At 40.0% G+C, this 23760-nt stretch overlaps 1 protein-coding gene and 1 pseudogene across 1 annotated transcript in view; one reads left to right on the top strand and one right to left on the bottom strand.

Annotated features, from left to right (window-relative positions):
* LOC105486254 (epidermal growth factor) overlaps positions 1 to 23760 on the top strand; it is a 100473-nt gene that overhangs the window by 24356 nt on the left and 52357 nt on the right. Inside the window, exons 2-6 of the mRNA XM_071093195.1 lie at positions 2975 to 3174; positions 5298 to 5479; positions 5884 to 6111; positions 6863 to 7065; positions 23344 to 23469. Coding sequence (XP_070949296.1) covers positions 2975 to 3174; positions 5298 to 5479; positions 5884 to 6111; positions 6863 to 7065; positions 23344 to 23469 — 939 coding nt within the window. The remainder of the gene's footprint in view (positions 1 to 2974; positions 3175 to 5297; positions 5480 to 5883; positions 6112 to 6862; positions 7066 to 23343; positions 23470 to 23760) is intronic.
* LOC139362346 (pre-rRNA-processing protein TSR2 homolog pseudogene) lies at positions 9837 to 10513 on the bottom strand (annotated as a pseudogene).

Below are 23760 nucleotides of genomic sequence, written 5' to 3'. Positions count from 1 at the left end.
GAATCTGATAATTATATGTCTTGGGGTTATTCTTCTCGAGGAGTATCTTTGGGGTATTCTCTGTATTTCCTGAATTTGAAAGTTGGCCTGTCTTGCTAGGTTGGGGATATTCTCCTGGATAATATCCTGAAGAGCGTTTTCTAACTTGGTTCCATTCTCCCTGTCACTTTCAGGTACAACAATCAAATGTAGATTTGATCTTTTCACATAGTTCCATATTTCTTGGAGGTTTTGTTTGTTTCTTTTCACTCTTTTTTTCTAATCTTGTCTTCTTGCTTTATTTCATTAATTTGATCTTCAATCACTGACATCCTTTCTTCCACTCAATTGAATTGACTGTTGAAGCTTGTGCATGTATCACAAAGTTCTTGTGCTGTGGTTTTCAGCTCCATCAGGTCATTTAAGCTCTTCTCTATGCTGGTTATTCTAGTTAGCCATTTGCCTAACCGTTTTTCAAGGTTTTTAGCTTCCTTGCAATGGGTTAGACCATGCTCCTTTAGCTTGGAGAAGTTTGTTATTACTAATCTTCTGAAGCCTACTCCTGTCGACTCATCAAACTCATTCTCTGTCCAGTTTTGTTCCTTTGCTGGCAAGGAATTGTGTTCCTTTGGAAAAGAAGAGGTATTCTGGCTTTTGGAATTTTCAGCCTTTCTGCTCTGGTTTCTCCCCATCTTAGTGGTTTTATCTACCTTTGGTCTTTGATGTTGGTGACCTACGGATGGGGTTTTGATGTGGATGTCCTTTCTGTTGATGTTGATGCTATTCCTTTCTGTTTGTTAATTTTCCTTCTGACAGACAGGCCCCTCAGCTACAGGTCTGATGGAGTTTGCTGGAGGTCCACTCCAGACCTTGTTTGCCTGGGTATCACCAGGAGGCTGCAGAAGAGCAAATCTTGCTGCCTGATTCTTCCTCAGGAAGCTTTGTCCCAGAGGGGCACCCACCTGTATGAGGTGTTTGTTGGCCCCTACTGGGAGGTGTCTCCCAGTCAGTCTACACAGGCTCAGGGACCCACTTGAGGAGGCAGTATGTCCGTTAATGGATCTCAAATGCTGTGCTGGGAAAACCACTGCTCTCTTCAGAGTTGTCAGGCAGGGATGTTTAAGTCTGTAGAAGTGTCTGCTGCCTTTTGTTCAGATATGCCCTGCCTCCAGAAGTGGAATCTAGAGAGGCAGTAGGCTTTGTTGAGCTGTGGTGGGTTCTGCCCAGTTCGAGCTTCCCTGCTTCTTTGTTTACACTGTGAGCATAGAAATACCTAATCAAGCCTCAGCAATGGTGGTGTCCCTCCCCCCCCACCAAGCTTTAGCATCCAAGGTTGATCTCAGACTGCTGTGCTAGCAGTGAGCAAGGCTCCGTGTGTATGAGACCTGCCAAGCCAGGCAGGGGAGGCAATCTCCTGGCCTGCTGGTTGCAAAGACCATGGGAAAAGCACAGTATTTGGACAAGAGTGTACGGTTCTTCCGGGTACAGTCACTCACGACTTCCCTTGTCTAGGAAAATGAAATCTCCTGACTGCTTGCACTTCCTGGGTGAGGCGACGCCCCACCCTGCTTTTGCTCACCCTCTGTAGGCTGCACCCACTGTCCAACCAGTCCCAGTGAGATGAACCAGGTACTTCAGTTGGAAATGCAGAAATCACCTGTCTTCTGTGTCGATCTTGCTGGGAGCTGTAGACTTGAGCTATTCCTATTCAGCCATCTAGGAAGCGCCAACCCTCTTGTAGCTTTAATTCAATTTACTCTCCAAAGTGGAATTAGTGTTTTCTGACTCTAGAACATAGTCCCTGAGTAAAAGGATGTTAACCCATCATTTTGTTCAATGCTTACAATAAACACATTTATTAAGTCATATTAAGGCATTACTTTTAATGATAAAACAGAATGGAGTAAGCCCAGCACAGAAGCAATAATATGTTAGAATTCCCCTCTGTTCCCCATTCACCCCAGTGATTCTGTCATTTTCTAAAGGCAGAGTGGCCCAAGCCTCCTCACACTTGGTCAAGAGAGAGAGACCAAGGAAACTAACTTGACTTGATGAAACGATTTTCATCCTCTGGTATCATCTCAGAGCATCAAAGGCAAGCTGTGTGTGGTGTCTGTCAGTAATTAGTGGTGAGGTTTCCCAAGAAGGGATCAGGTTCCCAAGTAGATATCGAATACTGGGGCATCAAAGTTGGTAGGTGGCCATCACCTAGAACAGGAGAGGACCCCAGGTACAGGATTAGGGTACCAAGCAAGGCCCTACAGGCACCAAGAAATCCAGTGAGGTTTGCCACCCAGATTTAGCAAATAAAAATGAAAAGTGCCTAGTTAAATTTGAATTTCAGGTAAATAGAGAACAAATTTTTAGTGTATGTCCCATGCAATATATATGGAATTCAAATTTATTTGGACATCCTGTATTTATGTGGCAAAGCTAACAGGGTCAAAAAATTTCAGAACCTTTATAGGATTTTGAAATTGAAACAACGTTTCAATTTTTCCTGCTTCCATGTAAGACCTTTTAGTTTTCACTATCATCTTCTAGGTCATTATGCTGAAGTCTCTGGTCGTAGGTAAGACCCAAGGAGTCCATTCCCAAAATGATAATATCTGTAATTTTAGTTCTAATTTACATAATTAAATTTTACACTTATATAGATCCTTTCCACATTAGTTTATGGTGGGTGGTTTCTTTTTGAACATAAAAAGGTATTTTATGGATAAAGAGTAAAAAGTGTCTTTCTCTTCAGATAGTTCATTTTTCATAATTTACCAGTGTTCATGTCTTATAATCAGTTTGTGGAGAAGACAATTTACAAAATGAAGTGTGAATATCTATAGGAACTCTTTATTATCTATACAATAGACTTTATTTTAAACAGAAAACCAGTAATTAAAAATTATTTCTGCTTGTGTTGGTTGTCCTTGGGAAGTATTTTGTTTAAATGAGATAAAATATTGAAAGTATACAGTTTGGTCTCTTTCTTCCCACCCAGGTCCTGCACCCTTCTTAATTTTCTCCCACGGAAATAGTATCTTTAGGATTGACACGGAAGGAACCAATTATGAGCCATTGGTGGTGGATGCTGGTGTCTCAGTGATCATGGATTTTCATTATAAAGAGAAAACAATCTATTGGGTGGATTTAGAAAGACAACTTTTGCAAAGAGTTTTTCTGAATGGGTCAAGGCAAGAGGTAAAATACCATTACCTGCAGTGTTTGAGCTGTTTTTGTACAGGCTGACAAATATAATATATTGAATTCTTAATGTATAGATAAATGAAAACTATATTACAATTCAAATGTGTGTCTGCCAAATATAGGCGTTTATTTAATCTACATATGTGGTAGTATATTATTGAGTAAGTCCACACATTGATATTCTTCAAAAGCCCCAAAATGAGAAAGTGAAGATATGAATGTAATTTTGAAAATATCTGAGTTTATTAAATCAGATCACCATTTTATGAAGATAGATTATTTGCATGATTATTTCTTGCTATTTGTAAGGTACCCCAGTAGTTCTCAGATGGGGGGCAGTTTTTCCCTGAGGGAACAATTGGCAGTGTCTGGAAACATTTTTGGTTGTCACAAGCGGATGAAGTAGGAAGGTGGAGACGATAAAGGCATCTAGTGGGGAAAGGCCTGGGATGCTGCAAAACATCTCACACTGTGCAGAACAGCCCCAGAATAAAGAATTATCCAGCCCGGAATGTCATTAGTGCTGAAGTTGAGAGACCCTGTTTTATCTGTATAAAATCTCCATCATGGGTGTTGGCACCTGACATGTAGAAAGAAAACTTTTCTTCTTTTTATTCTCACAGTGGTTGCACTTTGGAAAAAAATAATATAGCAGATGACAGATACAAGGTACTTTACTTCAAGTACATACAAAAGATCCTTAATCTTTCTATTTAGCTGGTAGAACCCTTATATGAGTCCCAGGAGGAATGTTTCTCTCAATTCGGTGATGGATTACAAAGATCATGTGCCTAGAGAAATTTTAAGAGTTGATTTCTCAACACAAAGTGCACAATTTTTTTTTGTTTTTTAGCCAAATCTTTCTCTTTCCAATTATTCTTAAAAGCTTCAGTTAGGTGCTAATCTGTTTTACCACATCTCTAATACTTGCTAATCTCACTTTTAACAAGGATGGCTACTCATTATCCTCCAGACATGTGGTAGTATAGTTTCAAACCTTGAGTCTAAGAATCTGAAGGGTTTCCTATCAAGAACATGGAAAAACTTAAAATAGTTGTGAATTTATGTCAAGTCATTAGGAAAGGATCAGCCTGATGCCTAAAATTCCATCCCTATATTCCTTCCTTTGGGTTAAAACATTGCTTATAAAGGACAACTGTTAAAATGCAAACAATTTGCCTGGGTGAGCTAGTTTATGAATGTATTAGGTTGGTGCAAAGGTAATTGCGGTTTTGACCATTATTTTCAATGGTAAAATAAGTTGGCTAGACTTATTTACATGAGATGTAGAAATAGCACAGGCTCATGAGATTATGCAATTTCAGCCCAACTCTGATTTCAATGATGTCACCTGGGTAGCTGGATGTCGGCCATGGTGGAATATTTACACCATGAAAATCTTCAACAGTTCAAATTGGGGCTTCTGCCTACCTCGCAACCTCCATTCCCCAAGAAGACCAGCTTACCTGCCCTTGGCTGAAATTAAGAGATGAAAAGTTTTGGTTGGGCATTTTTATCATGAAGGAGCTGGGAATACAGCCCAAGGCGCATAAAAAGACGCCCTGCTACTCTCATGTCACAGTGTGAGGGCATGAAGGACTGTGGAAAGGAAGAAGGCCTATTGGAGGAAGAGGGCCAGAAGAATAAAGGCCATAATGAGAAATTCATCAAGTTCATGTCTGTAAGCTCAAACTCCAAGGAAATCTTGCAAAGCTTGGAATTGAGTTCAGTTGAAGATCTGGAAAGTTCCATTAGCAAATGGAATGGAATAGGCTGTCTTCACGGTTGCAGCAAAATTTCACTATTACTGTAGTTGAAATGATTAATACATGATGGTTGGCTGCCTAGTTTAAATAGTGTGTAGGATAATTTTTAGTTTCAAAGCTATGATATAAATACTATTTCCAGAAATATTTACTTAGGGGTCGCAGGAGGTTTAATAATGCTGCATCAAAACAAAGACACCATATCTGTGACTACTTTATTATTTAAACAATTTTGGAAATGCATAAAGATGACAAGTTCTTAAAAGAATAGACTTTTTATATATAACAATTAAAATAATTTTGTTGTGAATGGGGAAATATTAATAACAATTTTAAAATTTGATTTTGCAGAGAGTATGTAATATAGAGAAAAATGTTTCTGGAATGGCAATAAATTGGATAAATGAAGAAGTTATTTGGTCAAATCAACAGGAAGGAATCATTACAGTAACAGATATGAAAGGAAATAATTCCCACGTTCTTTTAAGTGCTTTAAAATATCCTGCAAATATAGCAGTTGATCCAGTAGAAAGGTAAATTCTGCTGTATTCAGACATTGAAATATATTTACAAATCTAGTGAAGATTGATAGAATTATAACATTTTAAATTCAAAGGGGTCCTCTCACTGAGACCAAAGCTCTCTTTGTAGCACACAGGCACCATTTTCTATAGGACAATTGCCTGCATTTCAACTGAGACAGGATCCCTTCATAAATATTCCTAACTATCATGGTTTTCTGCTATAGAGACATAATTCCCCTTCTAACTTGAAATTGCTTGTAATGTTACAATAGGGCAGTGTTTGCTTGTTGAATACATTTCCATTCAAAAAAGTCAAACTTGCCCTGTGCAGGAGCTGCTGAAACATTGAGAGAGTTGGCCATTTAAGGCACTATACGTTCATTTTTGGGTCTATGTAATGTGTTTTCCCTCAGGTTTATATTTTGGTCTTCAGAGGTGGCTGGCAGCCTTTACAGAGCAGATCTTGATGGTGTGGAAGTGAAGTCTCTGTTAGAGACATCAGAGAAAATAACGGCTGTGTCATTGGATGTGCTTGATAAGCGGCTGTTTTGGATTCAGTACAGCAGAGAAGGAAGCAATTCTCTTATTTGCTCCTGTGATTATGATGGAGGTTCTGTCCATGTTAGTAAACATCCAACACAGTAAGTTTTACTCTTGGTATAAAATAAAACAGTTGTCGTTTGAAGTCCACAAGATAAATTAATTTTACTTTTGTCAACAGAACTGGTATAGTAGTTTAGGCCATAGATTTTGAATCCAAAAGACTTGAGTTCAAGCTCCAGATTGAACTCATCTGTTAGATGAGTGACTTTGAGTAGGTTCTATAACTTCTCTTATCCTCAGTTTCCTTTAATGTGAGGATAATCATAGCATCTCTCTCTTGGGATTATTGTGAAGGGAAAGTAAATGAATACAAACAAAAATAATTAACAGAGTATTTGGCACGTAATAAGTTCTCACATGTTGATCATAGTTATTCTTTTTGGAATTATTATGTTATATATATTTTTATATTTCATTGGTTTGCTATCATGCCAGCAACTGACTTTCCAGCTTTGTGGCAAAAGGCAGAAATTAGTCATGTGAAATTGATGTCACTAGAAACCCATTCTTACCCGGTTCCTATGTTCTTCCCCATTTTCATCACACTTATTGGATGACTAAAAGATTAATGAGATAATGGATCTGGAGCTAGAAATTATATCTTATTAGCTCAGAGTATGATGACATAAATAAAATTTTAAACTTAATATACTTTTCTAAACGTAAATGAGAAACAATGGAAAAGGTAGGTAGTTAAAACTTAGACAATAAATTGAAATGAAGTAAAACTCTAATAAGCCAAGGAACAAATGTTCTATTGTTCTTTTTTCTTTTGTGGTTGCTTTTTAGGCACAATTTGTTTGCAATGTCCCTTTTTGGTGACCATGTCTTCTATTCAACATGGAAAACGAGGACAATTTGGATAGCCAACAAACACACTGGAAAGGATATGGTTAGAATTAACCTCCATCCATCATTTGTACCACCTGGTGAACTGAAAGTAGTGCATCCACTTGCACAGCCCAAGGCAGAAGATGATGCTCGGGAGCGTGGTGAGTCATCATTGACCTTGTGCGGGGCCTGACACATAGTTCCCACCCATTTACCTGCTTGAGCCAGACAATGAGGGCTTGTAGGGGGAAAAATGTTTTTTTCTTCAACCCTCATATATTCTTAGTTATAATAGACCCCTGTAAGAAAAGGCAGATTAACAAGAGAAAAACAAATAGAAGTCCAGCAATGGTGGCTCACACTTGTAATCTCTGCACTTTGGAAGGCTGAGGTGGGAGGATTGCTTGAGGCCAGGAGTTTGAGACCAGCCTGGACAACACAGCAGGACTCTGTCTCAAAAAAAGAAAGAAAGAAAGAGAGAAAGAAAGAAAGAAAGAAAGAAAGAAAGAAAGAAAGAAAGAAAGAAAGAAAGAAAGAAAGAAAGAAAGAAAGGAAGGAAGGAAGGAAGGAAGGAAGGAAGGAAGGAAGGAAGGAAGGAAGGAAAGACGGAAGGAAAGGAAGGAAAGGAAGGAAAGGAAGAAAGGAAGAAAGAAAGAAAGAAAAAGAAAAGAAAGAAAGGAAGAAAGGAAGGAAGGAAGAAAGAAAGAATAACAAATAGAAAAGGATTAGCATGCACATTTGTATATACATGGGAGAAACCTGGGGAAGTAGTAGCTCTCAAAGAGGTGGCTTTAAATGCCAGCTTATGTAGTATCTTTAATAAAAAACAGTAAATTTTTAGAGAAGTGACAAGACAGAGGAAAAGGACTTTGAGTTTCTGTGGGCAGCAAGTTGGGGGAAGGCAAATAAATGGCAGCTAAATGCTAGTTAATAAAGCTTGTTGGCTGGGCATGGTGGCTCACGCCTGTAATCCCAGCACTTTGGGAGGCCGAGGCAGGTAGATCACAAGGTCAGGAGATGGAGACCATCCTGGCTAACATGGTGAAACCCCATCTCTACTAAAAATACAAAAAAATTAGCTGGGTGTGGTGGTGGGCGCCTGTAGTCCCAGCTACTTGGGAGGCAGGAGAATGGCGTGAACCCAGGAGGTGGAGCTTTCTGTGAGCCAAGATTGCACCACTGCACTCCAGCCTGGGCAACAGAGCAAGACTCTGTCTCAAAAAATAATAAATAAATAAATAAAAATAAATTAAAAATAAAGCTTGTTAATGTAGATACCTCCGCAGCCATTGCGAGGCCATAAGGATCTAAAGTTGTCTTCAGTGGTTAACTTTTGTGATTCCTGGTAGAGACGGGGTACCTATTGTCTTCGTAAATCTGTGTCTTGCATTTAGGCAAATAGAGATAGCTTTTCTGTATCTATTTCTTTTTAATTGTTTGAAGCTCAACAATCTTTCCTATTTTGGAGTGGCATATTCTGGGATCTACAGGGCCATCTCTGATTTTTCCTACTGTCGCACCCCCAATTTCTAATCCAACACCAAATCCATTCCATTCTACCTTCTATATACTTTTCAAATGTCCACTTCTCTTCTCTACTGCCACTGCCATAGTCTAAACAGACAGGCACTTTTTGTTTCGCCTACTACAGTAGCCGCTCAACTGATCCTTCTGTTTTCTGAATCTGATCTATTCATTCTCCTACACAAAATCTGTCAAAAGCTTTTCTTTGCACTTAGGTTGAAGTTCAGCATTTTACCAGTCTCGTCAATATTTGACCAACCTGCTCTACTGATCTCTGCCCTCACTAGAATTTAGTGCAAGTCTTGCTATAACTCCTCAAACATGCTAATCTCCTTCATTCCTTTAGGGTTTTGCAGACACTCTTCCTTGGCTTAGACTTCTCTTCAGTTCTGAGCTTAAATGTCATGTCCTCAGATAGGTCTTCTCTGATAAGCCAATCAAAATAGGCCCCTTCACCTCTTACTTTTTTCATAGTACACCTTTCATTGAACCCATCGCGAGGTGTAACTACATACACATTTGCTTTCTTTGGATTCTCTCTCCCATTTGATTGTAAGTGCCATACAGGTAGAAACCATGTATATTTTGTTTGCTTTTTTTAGCCACCATATATACAGTAGGTATTTATAAATAAATTTTAGATGGTAAATATTAGTGAAAAGAATAAGTGATTGACTGAATCTAGTCACAGTCCCAAATTTCCACCTGTAAATGTGGTCTTCTCTGTTTGAATTTTTTTTTAATCTGTAAGGTATTATTTATTAAGATCTTAAGCCTCACCCCTGAACTCAAATGGGATGGGATAAGGAGTAAGGAAAGAGGTTACAGGAGGCAGAAAACAAAGCCCAGCTCTTCCAAGCTCACCACCTAGCCAAGGTCTTCGATTTCCTGAGGGAACCCAGGGCTGGAGGCTGGGCTGCAGGAAGGCAGCATTCCTGGGAGGTTCCAAGTTCTGGGCAGGGGTACAGAGCTGTTGCATGTGTGGGGGGTGGGGTAAGGGAAAGGCTCCAGAGCTACTTTCATTCACATCTTCAACTATTCTCTCTTCCACTTGCACGTTCATCTCACCATTCCTGACCCAGCCAGCCCCCTATCACTGAGTACTGCTGCTGCTCCTGCTGGTCCTCTCCTCCCCAAATCCACCTGCCCACTGGCATCTAGCTCCTCCTCCAGCCACACCCACACTCACTCATCCCCTTCCTCACAATGACTGCACCCAAAAGACACTGTACTGGGGAACCCGGCTTGGTCACTCAGATGTTAACTAAAGGCCCAAGGGAATGTGCTGGACAAGGTCCCCGCACCCCCAAGACCAAGGACCCTAGGTTTTCCTTGCCCTGGAGGGAGCCAGACACGGGAACAGGGGAGAGGGTGGAGATGGGGTAACCAGTCCACAGGTCTGCAATCCTCAAAAAAAAAAAAAAAAAAAAAAAACAACCCTACAGACAACTCTCAGAACTAGCAAATAAGGGCCCAAAGCCATTTCCAACCATCCCCACTCATTTTTTTCTCCAGACAATGGTCCAGCCATCTTCCACTCTATCCTCTTCCTTAATAGTCTGAGCGTCTGGATCAGAGGGTTCAGGCTGGGAGCAGACCCCATCTGTGGCAGCCCCATCATTCGGAGCTGTGACCTCCATGTCTTCCACACTGTCCACATCATCTTCATCCTCATCAGTCTCTCTAGCTGTTTTCAGTGCAGTAGCTGTGACCTTGCGTTTTCTTTGAGTGATGCGAGAGGCCATCTCCCTCAGAGCAGCCCCGTCGCCCCTCTGGAAGTGGTGGAACATGGTCTGCAGTTGCTGGCTCACCTGGGGCAGACTCCCATCTTCCACAATTGTATCAAACTCGTTGGTCAACAGCTCTCCAGGGAAGTCTTCCACCTCATCTAGCTCCAAGTCAGCATTGCGCATGAAGTAATCCTCCACTGCACCCCCCAGCCACTTGGCCTTCTCCTGGCTGTGCACACCCCCGAAGCCATTCTCCACAGCGATCTGCAAGGCCGGCCAGGCCTCCAGGGCCGCGCAGACCCCAGCCCGGAAAAGAGCTCGCGCATCTTCTGCAGCGCCCGCCATTATCCGGCCCCGGTCCCTGAATTCTTTACCATGTAATTGTTTTTAAAAAGTTTTTAGGCCTGTAATCCCAGCATTTTGGGAGGCCGAGGCAGACAGATCGCTTGAGGTCAGGAGTTCGAGACCAGTCTGGCCAAAATGGCAAAACCCTGTCTCTACAAAAAATACAAAAATTAGCCGGGCATGGTGGCGCATGCCTGTAGTCCCAGCTATTTGGGAGGCTGAGGCAGGAGGATCGCTTGAACCCAGGACATGGAGGCTGCAGTGAGCCAAGATCGCTCCACTGCACTCCAGACTGGGTGACAGAGTGAGACTCTGTCTCAAATTAAAATTAAAAAAAAAAAAAAAATTGTTAGGCTTTTGTGAAATACCACAAGGAGCCTACAGAAAAAAAAAGTTGTCAGGTTTAAAACATTTGTTATGATCGTTAGGCTGCTCAATGTACCTCGTGAATGATGTGCCACTAACATCTCGCCTTTATGTAAAAGTTTTATTTCAAGAAGGTTTTAAAATAGATTTAATGTTAGCCTTAAATAGCTCTCTGAAGTACAGAAATAGAGATAGAATTGTTTATATCTTCTACTTTCTTTCTTTCTTTTTTTTTTTTTTTGAGATGGAGTCTTACTCTGTCACCCAGGCTGGAGTGCAGTGGTGCGATCTCACTTTAATTCACAAAGCTAGAGTTGTGGGAAACAGCTCAACTGTGGGTTCTAGCACCACATTAAATAGCAACAACCTAGTGGCAATGCTATAAAATAGATGGGTGAATCCATAATAGTAGTGTAGATCGTCTACACATAAAGGTAGTGAATCTGATACACTGCCACATACCTTCCATGGGAAATTTCAACTCAAGCTGTCTTCACATACAACTCATTGTCTGAGTGGTGATGACTCACAACAAAATCATAACCAATAACCATTATGAACAAGTATTTACTGAGTCCCAGTGTTTACTGAGTCCCATTCACAGTAATTAGAGATATGTCTGCCATCATCATCACCCTCTCTTACATTTATATGTCACCTCCGAATTTTCAAAGTGTTTTCATGGGCTTTAGTTTATCGGTTTGTCACAACAATGTTGTGAGACAGGAAGGGTAGGAATAATTGTACTCATTTCATAATTGAGAGACCTGAAGAAATAGATCATCTTTTCCATGATTACATAGCTAGTTAATGATGAATGTGGGAGAAAATGTCCTATCATCAATCTCTCAGTTTAGTGTTCTTTCTACCATAAATATATTGTGTCTTCAGAGCCCCTCACTACTTACCCTCTGCGACAGGGAGTTCAAAGAGGATAACTGAAAGCGTGAATTTCAGAAGAAAATCTACAATGATTCACTAAAGAGCAGTCCCAAACAATGTGGCAAGTAATAGAATTTGATTGGAAAGCCTCTGCCAGCTGCAGAGCCACAGATAAACCTGGAACCCGGAAGACAATTGGTATTGGAGATTGGCTTAGGTTACTGACCAAAAGATGCGCTTCACACATACTCCAAGTGCAAAGGACTTTTGATTTCAGGGGCACTGTTATTTTGGCGATTATTGATTTGGTTTAAATTGTTTTAGTGTCTTAGAAAGCAGGAGCTCTTTACCTGGGATGTAGGGCCTGTGGATCTATTGATTTTAGGGTTAGATGAAAAAATATGCACTGTTCCACCTAGGGAGATGGTATATAAATTTTATCAGGTTTTCAATGTGTCTGACATCCTTCAGATTTTTTTTTTTGAGACGAAGTCTGGCTCTGTTGCCCAGGCTGGAGTGCAATGGTGTGATCTCGGCTCACTGCAACCTCCATCTCCTGGCATCAAGCAATCCTCCTGCCTCAGCCTCCTGAGTAGCTGGGATTACAGGCGTGCATCACCACATCTGGCTAATTTTGTTGTATTTTTGGTAGATGTGGGGTTTCACCATATCGCCCAGGCTGGTCTCAAACTCCTGAGCTCAAGCGATCTGTCTGCCTAAGCCTCCCAAAGTCCTGGGGTTACAGGCATGAGCCACTGTGCCCAGCCTATCCTTCAGATGTAAAGACATACTTCTCTAGAGTCTGGTTAGTTCCTCATGGATATTATGCCTAAATTGCAGCTCCTCTGGTGATCTGGAAGGTAGTACTTTGCTTTACAAAGCATTTAGTAGTGAAGCTACTTCAGTGAAGAAATAACAGAAAAATCATATAATCTGGTTGATATTATTTTTGTTATAAAATATAAATATTTACACAAACGTGAATATCAATAAACTTACTTCTTGCAAAATGCCTAAGCTATCATTTATCAAAGCATGTTCTACAAAACTCTAGTATTTTTTTTTTTTTTTTTGAGACAGTCTCTCGCTCTATTGCTGAGGCTGGAGTGCAGTGGTGCAATCTCAGCTCATTGTAACCTCCGCTTTCTGGGTTTTAAGCAATTCTCTCTGCCTCAGCCTCCTGAGTCACTGGGATTGCAGGCACCCACCACCATGCCCAGCTAATTTGTATTTTTAGTAGAGACGGGGTTTTGCCATATTGGCCAGGCTGGTCTTAAACTCTTGACCTCAGGTGATCCACCCGCCTTGACCTCTCAAAGTGCTGGGATTACAGGCATGAGCCACAGTGCCTGGCCTCAAAACTCTAGTTCTATGGGATTTAATGAGGTTACTTAGGAGAAAAAACCTTTCGGGGTCAAGCAATTTAGAGATGGTGTGTTCAATAAAGTTGAATGAGTTTTTTCTCGAGTGGAATTTCTCAGAACCATTCATATGGTTATGTGCATCATTACTCTCTAACAGTGACACAACCCATGTCATTTTTCTGTTTTATTTCCTATGCAGCAGCCCACAGGACTCTTGAATCTATTATTTGTAGTTCAGACCTCTTTTCTGGGGCGGGGGGGCTCTAGAGAAATTTTTTTTAAAAAGGACTCAGGCATAATGAGTGTCAGGCTGCAAAGATCTGCTGCAGAGTTAAGCTACAGAGACAATTGACTTTAAACATGGGAATTTATTCATAATATACAAAAAGGAGCAGCCCTGGTGAAGACTGCCTGGCCAAGGCAAGGCAGGGGTTTGCAAAAGGCAAAGCCACAGAACTTCACGTGGAAGATTGGTTTGTTGGTTTGAACAAGTCCTTGGCTTGTAGATTCAGGTTGTCTCATTCTGGAGGAGCTTCATGCTGCAGATATATCTGCATGCTGCACCCCAAGTCCAAGTAATAGAGCCACAGTTTTACCATCAGGCTGTTTTCTGATGATCTGACCAGTTTCCTAAAGAGCAGTTGTGCTGGTCCTTCTTCTGCACCATGTCTGCTTGCTGTCTGCACCTTCCAAGCTCAGGGTCCTGCAGGGGGCCCATAAAATGCGTGTGTTTGGGCTCAGTAAAAATATCCTTATCAAGGCCCTTATAATTATCTGCCTTGTAAGCATGTCTACTTGGATTTCTTCCAAGTGTTTCAGACTCAAAGAAAATAACTGACCTAGCAACTTTCACCTCCCTCTTCCCCAGCTCCTCTCCCTTTAGTGTAATCAACTCAGTGAATGGCGTCACTCTCCACCCCATCTCCCAAAGCAAAAACCAAGGAGTTGCCTGTTCCTTCGTCTTCCTCACTCTCATCCCATGAAATCAATCTCTGCATCCCAACAATTCTACCCTTTACGATCTAACCACTGTGCCCTTCCCACAGGTTTCTCTCTCCAGCATCTTCCTGCCTAGTATCCCTGTCTCCATTTTCTCTGCTGCAGGGAGCATAATCCCTCAAAAAGAAGGCCCAGTCATGTCACTGTTTGATTAAAATTTGCTGACAATTCCTAACCACCAATAATTAAAGTGTAGTCTCTTCCTCAGGTTCACCAAGTCTTCTGCTCATTTCTCAGCTTCTTCTCTCAACCCTTGTTTGTATTACATTCTCTGTTGCAACCATTCTCAAAGATGTACTTTCCTTTCATGAGGTACACTTGCTCTCTTCTCCAGCCTGGTCTGCATACTCAGGAACTCGCCACCTCTGTCCCTTCACTGGCTGTCTCCCCTCATTCTTTGAGAAACAGGTCCAACGTGACTTCCTTCAGGAACACCTTCCTTGATCCACTGTGAGCCAAAGTTAGCTGTTCCAGAGAATGTGTTCTCGGAGAATTTCCCCAATCATATGACACTTACCATGCTTTGCTGTAGTTGTCTGTCTTTTTATATTCCTTAGTCCTTGGAGGACAGAGAATACAACTCTCCATTGCATTCCCAATGCCTAAACGACTTTAATAAACAAGAGTTGAAAAAACAAGCGAGCCAGGCACGGTGGCTCACACCTGTAATCCCAGCACCTTGGGGGGCTAAGGCGGGTGGATCACCTGAGGTCAGGAGTTTGAGGCCAGCCTGGCCAACATGGTGAAACCCTGTCTCTACTGAAAAAATAAAATAAAATAAAATACAAAAAGTAGCTGCGTGTGGTGGCGTCCACCTGTAATCCCAGCTGTTTGGGAGGCTGAGGCAGGAGAACCACTTGAACTCGGGAGGCAGAGGTTGCAGTGAGCCGAGATCAGGCCACTGCACTCTAGTCTGGGCAACAGAGCAAGACTCTGTCTCAAACCCCTCCCACCCTGGAAATAAAAACCAAGCGAAAAAAAATTCTTTGGCACTCTATCTCCTAAATAATATAGTAAGGAACAAGTTTTAAAGATATGTGATATCTGAGTACATAGGTTTTTGTTTTTGTTGTCTGTTTGTTTCAATTGGAATTTGAAATAACCCATCTAAGTACATGCAACTTCTTGGCTCACAGAGATACCATAATTATTGCATGTGTACCAAATTATCTGTTCTTGTGATAATGTAAGGATTTTCCTTACAATATCTCACTTCATCTTTACAACAGCTCTATCAATTGTGATAATTAGTGTAATATTATAAATTAAAAGTTCTGAGGTTTAGAGATGTCACAATATCTTGTTGAAGGTCACAGGGTGGTGGAATTGGGATTTGAACCCAGACAGACTGATACCATGCTGCATCTCCAAATACACTCTATTATCTATCATTTCGTATTTTACATGTGCCTTATTTGTTTTGGGAAAGCCTGTAATTCAGCGTATCATTATTTATCCATGGCCTCCTGGTAGTTAAGTGCTTCAGTTTGCACAGATCGTGGAGTCAAAATCTTATTTCTCTTTTTCCTTTTAAATTTTTCTTAAATTTTTGTTTTTTCAATTTCAGGAACTTAAAGTCTTTCTCTTTCTCTCTTGCTTCTCCCCTGGCTGTCCGAAAACAGGCACAGGATGAATACCACATTTTTTGTTGGCATGATTAAACTTATTAGCCAGATATCCTGGCTGCCCTGACACCTACACTATTATACAAATCTCAGAAATAGTGTGGGAACATTTTTGTACACATCTTAATGAAAAGTATTTCAAGTTCAACTTCTGGGGATTTTACAACTAGTTTATTGCTCATAGATACTATGTTGTAAAAGGTCAAAATATTTTTGCTTTTTTCTGTATTCTTTAAATGTAGATTTCAGTTTTAAGTTGTAAGAGAGCTTCAAAAGCATATTCTTTGGGAAATGAAGGTTATTTATTACTAACACTGTGTAAATGCTTTACATTCATTTCATGCATAAAAAGATGGCTGAATTTAATTCTGTGAGTTCATGAATGATAATTGTGCCCTCCTGGAAATGTACTTGCTTCTGGAAGCAATTAGTATAGCTAAAATTGCCAAGGTGGGAGTCTAATTTGTTTTGATTATTTTGTTGCTGGAGTGTCTACTATAAAATCTTGGTTATTTTGAAACCCCTGGAAAAGAATCATCCTAGAAAGATAAATATTTAGTTCATGTAATTTTAAATTATTAGTTTAAACACATAAAATTTTGTTATTCTTCATGGAACTATTAGTAGAATATGGATTGCTATATTTTCTTAACATCATTTATAGTTATTGACATTTTCTTAGTGACTAGAGTCACATTTACAAGGATACATGCCATTGCAGCAAGCATAGCACTGGTTTGAGGCAAAGCTGGGTTTGCCCTGACACCAAATGGCTGCCATTTGAAATGTCTTTTAAATTCTTGAAATTGCTCTTTATCATTTTTATGTTTTCTTTCTTGCTGCTGGCTCTCACATCTTGCAGGTTTTCACATACCTGGCTGTGGCCTCTGTTTATTTTCTAACCTGAGGCTTTTTCTTGCCACTTGTTTGTTCAGGAAAACAGATCATTAGTCCTGTAGAATTTTTCACTTTCTGGATTTTGCAGATTATATCCCATGTGTCATTTAACATGTTTCTCTACTTTCCTTGTTACCTATAAACTGGTAGTTTAGGCTTAGAAATCTGATCAGAATCAGATTGTTTGCAAGAATGCTTTATGGGTGGCACTGCAGTTGGTTCTGTAAGCTTCCCCACTGTACCACATTAAAAGGCACATGGGGCTGGTTCTTATTCTTTTTTAGGATGTTCAAAATTAATTAGCATTTCAGAATTCACCAGCATTGTCCAGCCACTGCAAGTTCCCCATCAGTCTTTTGCTTAATGGTTTTAGAAGCTATTGATTATCATTGCCTGGAGCCATTTTTTATTAGAGGTTCAAAGCAGGCAATGACATTCTAATTCCATCACTGTTTATGCATATATTAGCTGGGATTCTTATACAAAGAGGAGCCTTTCCAAATGAGATATATGATTGTCCTTTGGAGGAGGAGCCTTTATAGTAAAGGTAATTCAGTATTCGATCCTATTTCTTAATTTACCTGTTTTCAAAATAAAGAGTTAGTGTCCTAACCCTCCAGCATCCTCCAAAGGTCACTTTTTCTTTAAGTATCTCTATAAAGTCATGGATTTTAAAAAATAATTGACATTTTTATTCACTGTAATTGCTACCGTTTTGATACTTAAATTGTACTATCTCTCTCTGGAAGGAACCCTGACCTAGGGTTTCTAGTCTGTGTGGGAAATTACCTACTGTCTTGCAGCCATTGACACTGGCAATCTGGAATGCAAGATTAAGGCTACATCTGGGCTCAGCGAGAAAGAACACTGGACTCATGCAGCCACTTCTGCCATTGGTGAATGTGGGTGGGGTGTGGTGGTGACAATGGGAGTGGAGGCATATACACCTTGTCTTTTTAAAATGTATTTTTAATTATGGATACATAATAGTTGTACATATGTCATGGCTTGTATTTTCCATCTTCCTGCTATGGGCAACCAAACTACCAGAAATGAGGATACAATAAGAAAAGACTCAATGGGCCTGAAGGGCTCTTCTAAGAGTTAAAAGCATTATATTTATTTATTTATTTATTTATTTATTTATTTATTTAGCTATGGAGTCTTGCTCTGTCGCCTATGCTGGAGTACAGTGGCATGATCTTGGCTCACTGCAACCTCCACCTCCCAGGTTCAAGCAATTCTCATGTCTCAACCTTCCAAGTAGGTGGGACTACAGGCATGCGCCACCACACCCAGCTAATTTTTGTATTTTTAGTAGAGACGGGATTTCACCATGTTGGCCAGGCTGGTCTCCAACTCCTGGTCTCAGGTGATCTGCCCGCCTTGGCCTCCCAAAGTGCTGGGATTACAGGTATGAGCCACTGCACCTGGCCAAAAGCATTATTTTTAAAGTGCTTTAAGTTTGTTGATTCATTTACTTTTTGATTCCTAAAAGGGTACAGATGAATATGATACCATGTGGCTAAATTCTGGCTAGGTGATTTTTTTTGGTTTTTCTTCTTTTTTTTACTGTAATTAGGAATTTCAATAGCACAGAATGGCCATTCTTGTATTTTCTTCCTTGTATTTCTATCAGCTGACAAGAGTAAACTGCTATACTGTTCAGTCTGAGAAGTTTTTTGAGGAAGTTGAGGCAATCATTTATTGAGAACTCATTAATGATGAAGACAATAAACAAATGAAGCAAAAATATAACCAGGTTTTTACAGACATTTCATAAAACGAACATATATTTTATGTGCATGTTTATATTTATACAAATGCATAAATATCAACACACACACATAGAATTGTACATATCTGGTAAAAAGAGGGGGGTTACGGTCAGAAGGCTTGGAATAGCATCCCAGTTCTACACTCTATTTTCTATATGATCCTTAACAAGGCACTATTTCCTAATCTGTAAAATGGAAGATGATACTTGCTCTGTATAGCTCAAAGGCTTGTTATGAAAATGAAATGTGACAATATAAATACTTTACAAAGTGTTATTCAAAAATTTTTATTGTTGTGTGCTAAATATTGGGGATGCCAAATACTTAGTTATGACTTTAGAATGACTAAAGTTTATGGGTTTGAATGGAAGAGACTAGAAAGGCTTTGTTGATGAGGTGCGTCTTACATGGAATTTGAGGTAGACAAAGATGTGATCAGTGGAAAAAAACAGGAAAGGGAATCCCAAGTGCATTGTTTCAGAACTGGGCCAGGGCAAAATCTACAGATTCTCTGTGCTGTAGTAAAGGCCGTGAGTGCCTGTGTCCTAGCCAGGCAGTTACTGAAGGTGCAGTTGGTGGTGGACGTTAAACTCCATGATTAGGAGCTTTAATGATCTCAGAGGTAATTAAGCCTCATTGCTCAGCTCTCAGAAGGGGTGTTATCTGAGGTCAGCAGCAGCATTCTCAGTGCTAGCTTTGGCCTATTTTGAAGCTAAAGAACAGCAGAAGATTAAGGAGATTAAAGAAAATATAACCCTCAATCCTCTGTGTTTTGCCACCACCTAAAATGACCTTTTAAAGTGTTTACTGTCTGAATTCAGGTCATGTCATCAGCACAACTAGGCAGAGGAGAATAGTGATTTCTTTCCTACCTATGTCCATTATTGAAGAGAGATGTATATTGTCAATAAGCATCACTAAAACCATCAGCAGCATGGTACAGTGGAAAAAGTACTAGGCTAGCATCTTGTGATAAACTGTTTTGAGTTCTAGCTCTAAGGTTGATTGGAACTTTGAGGAAAAAACAAATAGGGAGTTAGGTTGCAGGTGGCATGATCACAGGGGTTTTTTGTGGATGTATTCTAAACGTTTACTGGATGCCTATGTTGTAAAAGGCACCATGCTAGGTGTTACTGGGACTATAACTGTGCCTTGGCCTCAGAAGTTTATCGATGGAAAAAAGATGCATGTACATAATTGTGGTAGTGACGATGGTGATGATCATGATAAGAACAGATATAAATCCAGGTGAGAGGTAGTAGAAAGGTATGGGAAAAAAGAAAAAAATTACTGGATCTAGAAGAGCAAAGCATTTTCAATACCTGAGACAATAGTCATTTTCTTCATTAGACAGTTTGATTCTCTGTTACCATACTATAAGCAGTAATTAAGGTTTGATAATCTTTAGAGGTATAAACTCAGATGAATTTATCACAAACATTTAATTCTGTTTATAACTATAGAATTTTTTTAAAAGAGGGATCTTAGCAAATATCTATTTCAACAAGTTTATTTTGCGAATTAGGAAACTTAGGTCAAAGAGATAAAGTGATATGCTGTAAAAGGAAGACCCAAGACAAAATTCAGTTTTCCTGATTCATAATCCAGTAATCATCCAGTATGCTGAGTTTGGAAAGATTTTTATAAGGCAAAGGAAAGACTTTTGTAAGAAGCATAGTGTTTCAATTTTTTGTTACCTCAAGAAAGTGGTTGCATTTCAGTGCTATTAAAAGGCCAACTCAAACCTTTCTGGATTTTTGTTGTTGTTCACTTGTAAAGTTCATAAAAATAAAAGTTAAACTATTACTGCTTTTTAAAAAGAAATTTAAAGTGGATGAATTTTGTCTTCAATATTTACAAGTTTCCAATTTTAGTCATTCACTTTTAAAATTTAGGCCATTTTATTTTTAATTTTGCTTAAAATTTTGATAGTTTAACTGAAACATATAGAACATGAAAAATAATGTAACTATACATGTATAATTAGCATGAAAACCATAGGCAAGAAATAAAATTTTTGGAATCAGTTATCCACAAGATCATTCAATGTAAATCTTAACTGATTTAGCAGGTAATACTGGAATGGTATTGAGAGTTAACAAGACTGATTTTGCATTTAATTCTGTAAAGAGAATTGAAACAACAGGTTCAAAATAACTAAGGAAATAACACAGACTAGCTAAAAGTAATTACTTGTAACTAAGATGAAGGTGTAATATTTCGCTAGTACATTAGGCCAATGCTTCTCAAAGTGTGTGAAACAGCCTCCTGATATCATAATCACTCCTGATTCTGTAAAAATGCAGATTCCTGAGCCTTTGATTTACCAAATCAGAATCTTTAGAGGGTGGCATACTCTCTGGTGATCTCAATGTATGCTAGGGACATTTTCAAGGGGGCAAGAAAATGTTTCTACTGAATCTTACCGTTATCGGTCATGTCTAGTGATGTTAGATAAAATTTGTGGGAGGCAACTGATTTGGACTGAGCTCCTGCAATTGGCCCCAACAGACTAAACCAAAATGAAGTCACTCATGCTAAAATTCCAATCACCAAACCAAAACTAACTTGTTTATCTGACCCCCTGAGGTATCAGGAGAGAGATGATAGCCAAATCCCCAAACAGGTCAGCTTTAACTGGTATCATAAGGAAATTCCATCTGGTTTAACCTTTACGAGGAAAGTAACCTGAAGTAAACCGATGTTAACCAATCCACGATATGCATTATGCTGTTTTCTTGTTCCTGCTCAAGCGATATCACAAAACTGACTGTGCTGCCACGGCCAGTGTAGCATCTGTCTATTTTTAGACAAGATGTTGGCCAATTCATGAATCCCAAATAAAAGCTAATTTGATCCTTTAATTAAACTTGTTGAAATTTTATCTTTTGAGTTTTGAAATAAAGGGAAATGGATACAGACAGAGGAGACTTCTTTATCAGTAGATAAACAGATCAGAGAAACCAAGCCTACTTGGAGAACAGTCTCAGGTCCTCTGCCCGCTTTGCTCAGGCTCTTGCTGATTTGTTTCCTGTGTCCTTCCCAGCAGTGGTGGTGTTCTCAGCAGTCCTTTCCTCAGGTCCTCAGCAGTTTCCACGATACATCAGTTCTAGCTGATTTTAACAATGCCATGGCTTCAAAATCCATGACCCCAGTAGTTTTCCTTGGCCTTCACCTCTTGCCAGACCTCTGGCCTCTGTATCTATCTGCATTCTAGGTATCTGCCCTTACACTTAAGCTTACTTCTGTATTTCTCATAGTATTTTACAATGGTCCTATTGTTTTTAAAATGGGCAAAAAGTAAGGTGCAAAAGAAACAAAAATCTCATTAACTTTTTGGAAAGAGATATGTAGTTGTCCCCCAGTATCCATGGGGGATTGGTATCCCCCAAGACACCCAAATCTGCAAATGCTTAAGTCCCTAATATAAAATGGTGTATTTGTATATAACCTAGGCACATCCTCCCATATACTTTAAATCATCTCTAAATTACTTATAATACCTAATACAATACCTACATCACTTCATTCCTGTGAATTCAACATAGTGCTTGGCATATGGCAAATTCATGTTTTATTTTCTGGAACTTTGCTTTGTGGAATTTTTTTTCCCAAATATTTTCAGTCCTGGGTTGGTTGAATCCACAGATATGGAGGGCCAAGTGTAGGTGTTACTAGTTTAGCGCTTGATTCTGGCTCTGAAAATCAATGGTACAAAATTGACCCCTTGTTCAATATAGCTGGCTAATTCAACCCAAGCACCCAACTCACTGAGCAGATTTTACTATTTATTATGGGATATTTGGAACATATGGGACGCTGGCAGCAATAACTTCAGAAATTTGAGGAACAGGCCGGGCGCGGTGGCTCAAGCCTGTAATCCCAGCACTTTGGGAGGCCGAGACGGGTGGATCACGAGGTCAGGAGATCGAGACCGTCCTGGATAACACGGTGAAACCCCGTCTCTACTAAAAAATACAAAAAACTAGCCGGGCGAGGTGGCGGGCGCCTGTAGTCCCAGCTACTCAGGAGGCTGAGACAGGAGAATGGCCCGAACCCGGGAGGCGGAGCTTGCAGTGAGCTGAGATCCGGCCACTGCACTCCAGCCTGGGCGACAGAGCGAGACTCCGTCTCAAAAAAAAAAAAAAAAAAAAAAAAAAGAAATTTGAGGAGCAGAGATATAGCAATGGTATATATTGAGTCTGAAAGATGTTCGTTAAATAATGATATTAAAAACAGCTAAATAGCTTACATATCTAACCTATAAATATTATACTTAAAAAGTATTCTTGGCCACGCATGGTGGCTCACGCCTGTAATCCCAACACTTTGGGGTCAGGAGTTTGAGACCAGTCTGGTCAACCTGTCTCTACTAAAAATACAAAAATTAGCCGGATGTGGTGGTGTGCACCTGTAATCCCAGCTACTTGGTAGGCTGAGGTAGGAGAATCGCTTGAACACAGGAGGCTGAGGTTGCAGTGAGCCAAGATCGTGCCACTGCACTTCAGCCTGGGCAACAGAGGGAGACCTAGTCTCAGAAAAAAAAGTATTCTTAGGTTTGAATCTGTTTTAATATCTTAAGCAGATTATTTCATTTATTTCATTTGCAGAATTTGTTTGCTTTTTTGTGATAAAAGTAAATTAGAATGAAAAAGCTAATAAGTAGTGTTAGCATTCGCAACCTAAGAAATGACATCTCCAGCTACTCAGGACGCCCAATCCTGAGAGGTGTTGGAGAAGTAATACAATTGGAGAAAAAAGTGGGCTTTGGGATGCTGGGGAATCTGGGCTCTGGCTAAGTTTGCATCCGTGAGAGATGCGGCTGCAGACGTTGCAAAGAGATAAGACCTCTTGAGAATCAGGAAGAGATTTAGCAGTGTCCTCTGTCAAAACACGGCTTCACTCCAAATAAAACATCTTCTCTTTTAGAGCAGAAACTTCACAAATCGAGGAAAGGAAACTGCAGCAGCACTGTGTGTGGGCAAGACGCCCAGTCACACTTGTGCACGTGTGCAGAGGGATACGCCTTAAGTCGAGACCGGAAGTATTGTGAAGGTAATGACGGAAAGTACTGTGAAAGTAATGGAAGAGTCGCTGCTTGAGGGGAGGAATGCCCAGCTGAGCCACTGGCTTGTCTTCAGTGGGCTAGCCAGAACCTCAATGGAAAACCGACTTCAAGTCCATTCTCCCCCTCCCCCGCACAACCTCTGAAGACTATTTTTTATTTATTTTTTCTTGTTTGTAAAGCCTTTGTAATACTTTCCTATCTTCTTCATATCTTGTGTTTCTAGATCAAATACTCTGAGAGGATGCTTAGGGGTTGATATAAGGCAGGGATTCTCTAAG

Source organism: Macaca nemestrina, chromosome 3 (genome assembly GCF_043159975.1).
Source record: "Macaca nemestrina isolate mMacNem1 chromosome 3, mMacNem.hap1, whole genome shotgun sequence".
In the NCBI taxonomy this organism is placed as follows: Eukaryota; Metazoa; Chordata; class Mammalia; order Primates; family Cercopithecidae; genus Macaca; species Macaca nemestrina.
The sequence above is the reverse complement of the archived record's forward strand: the minus strand, read 5'-3'. Positions and strand labels throughout refer to the sequence as shown.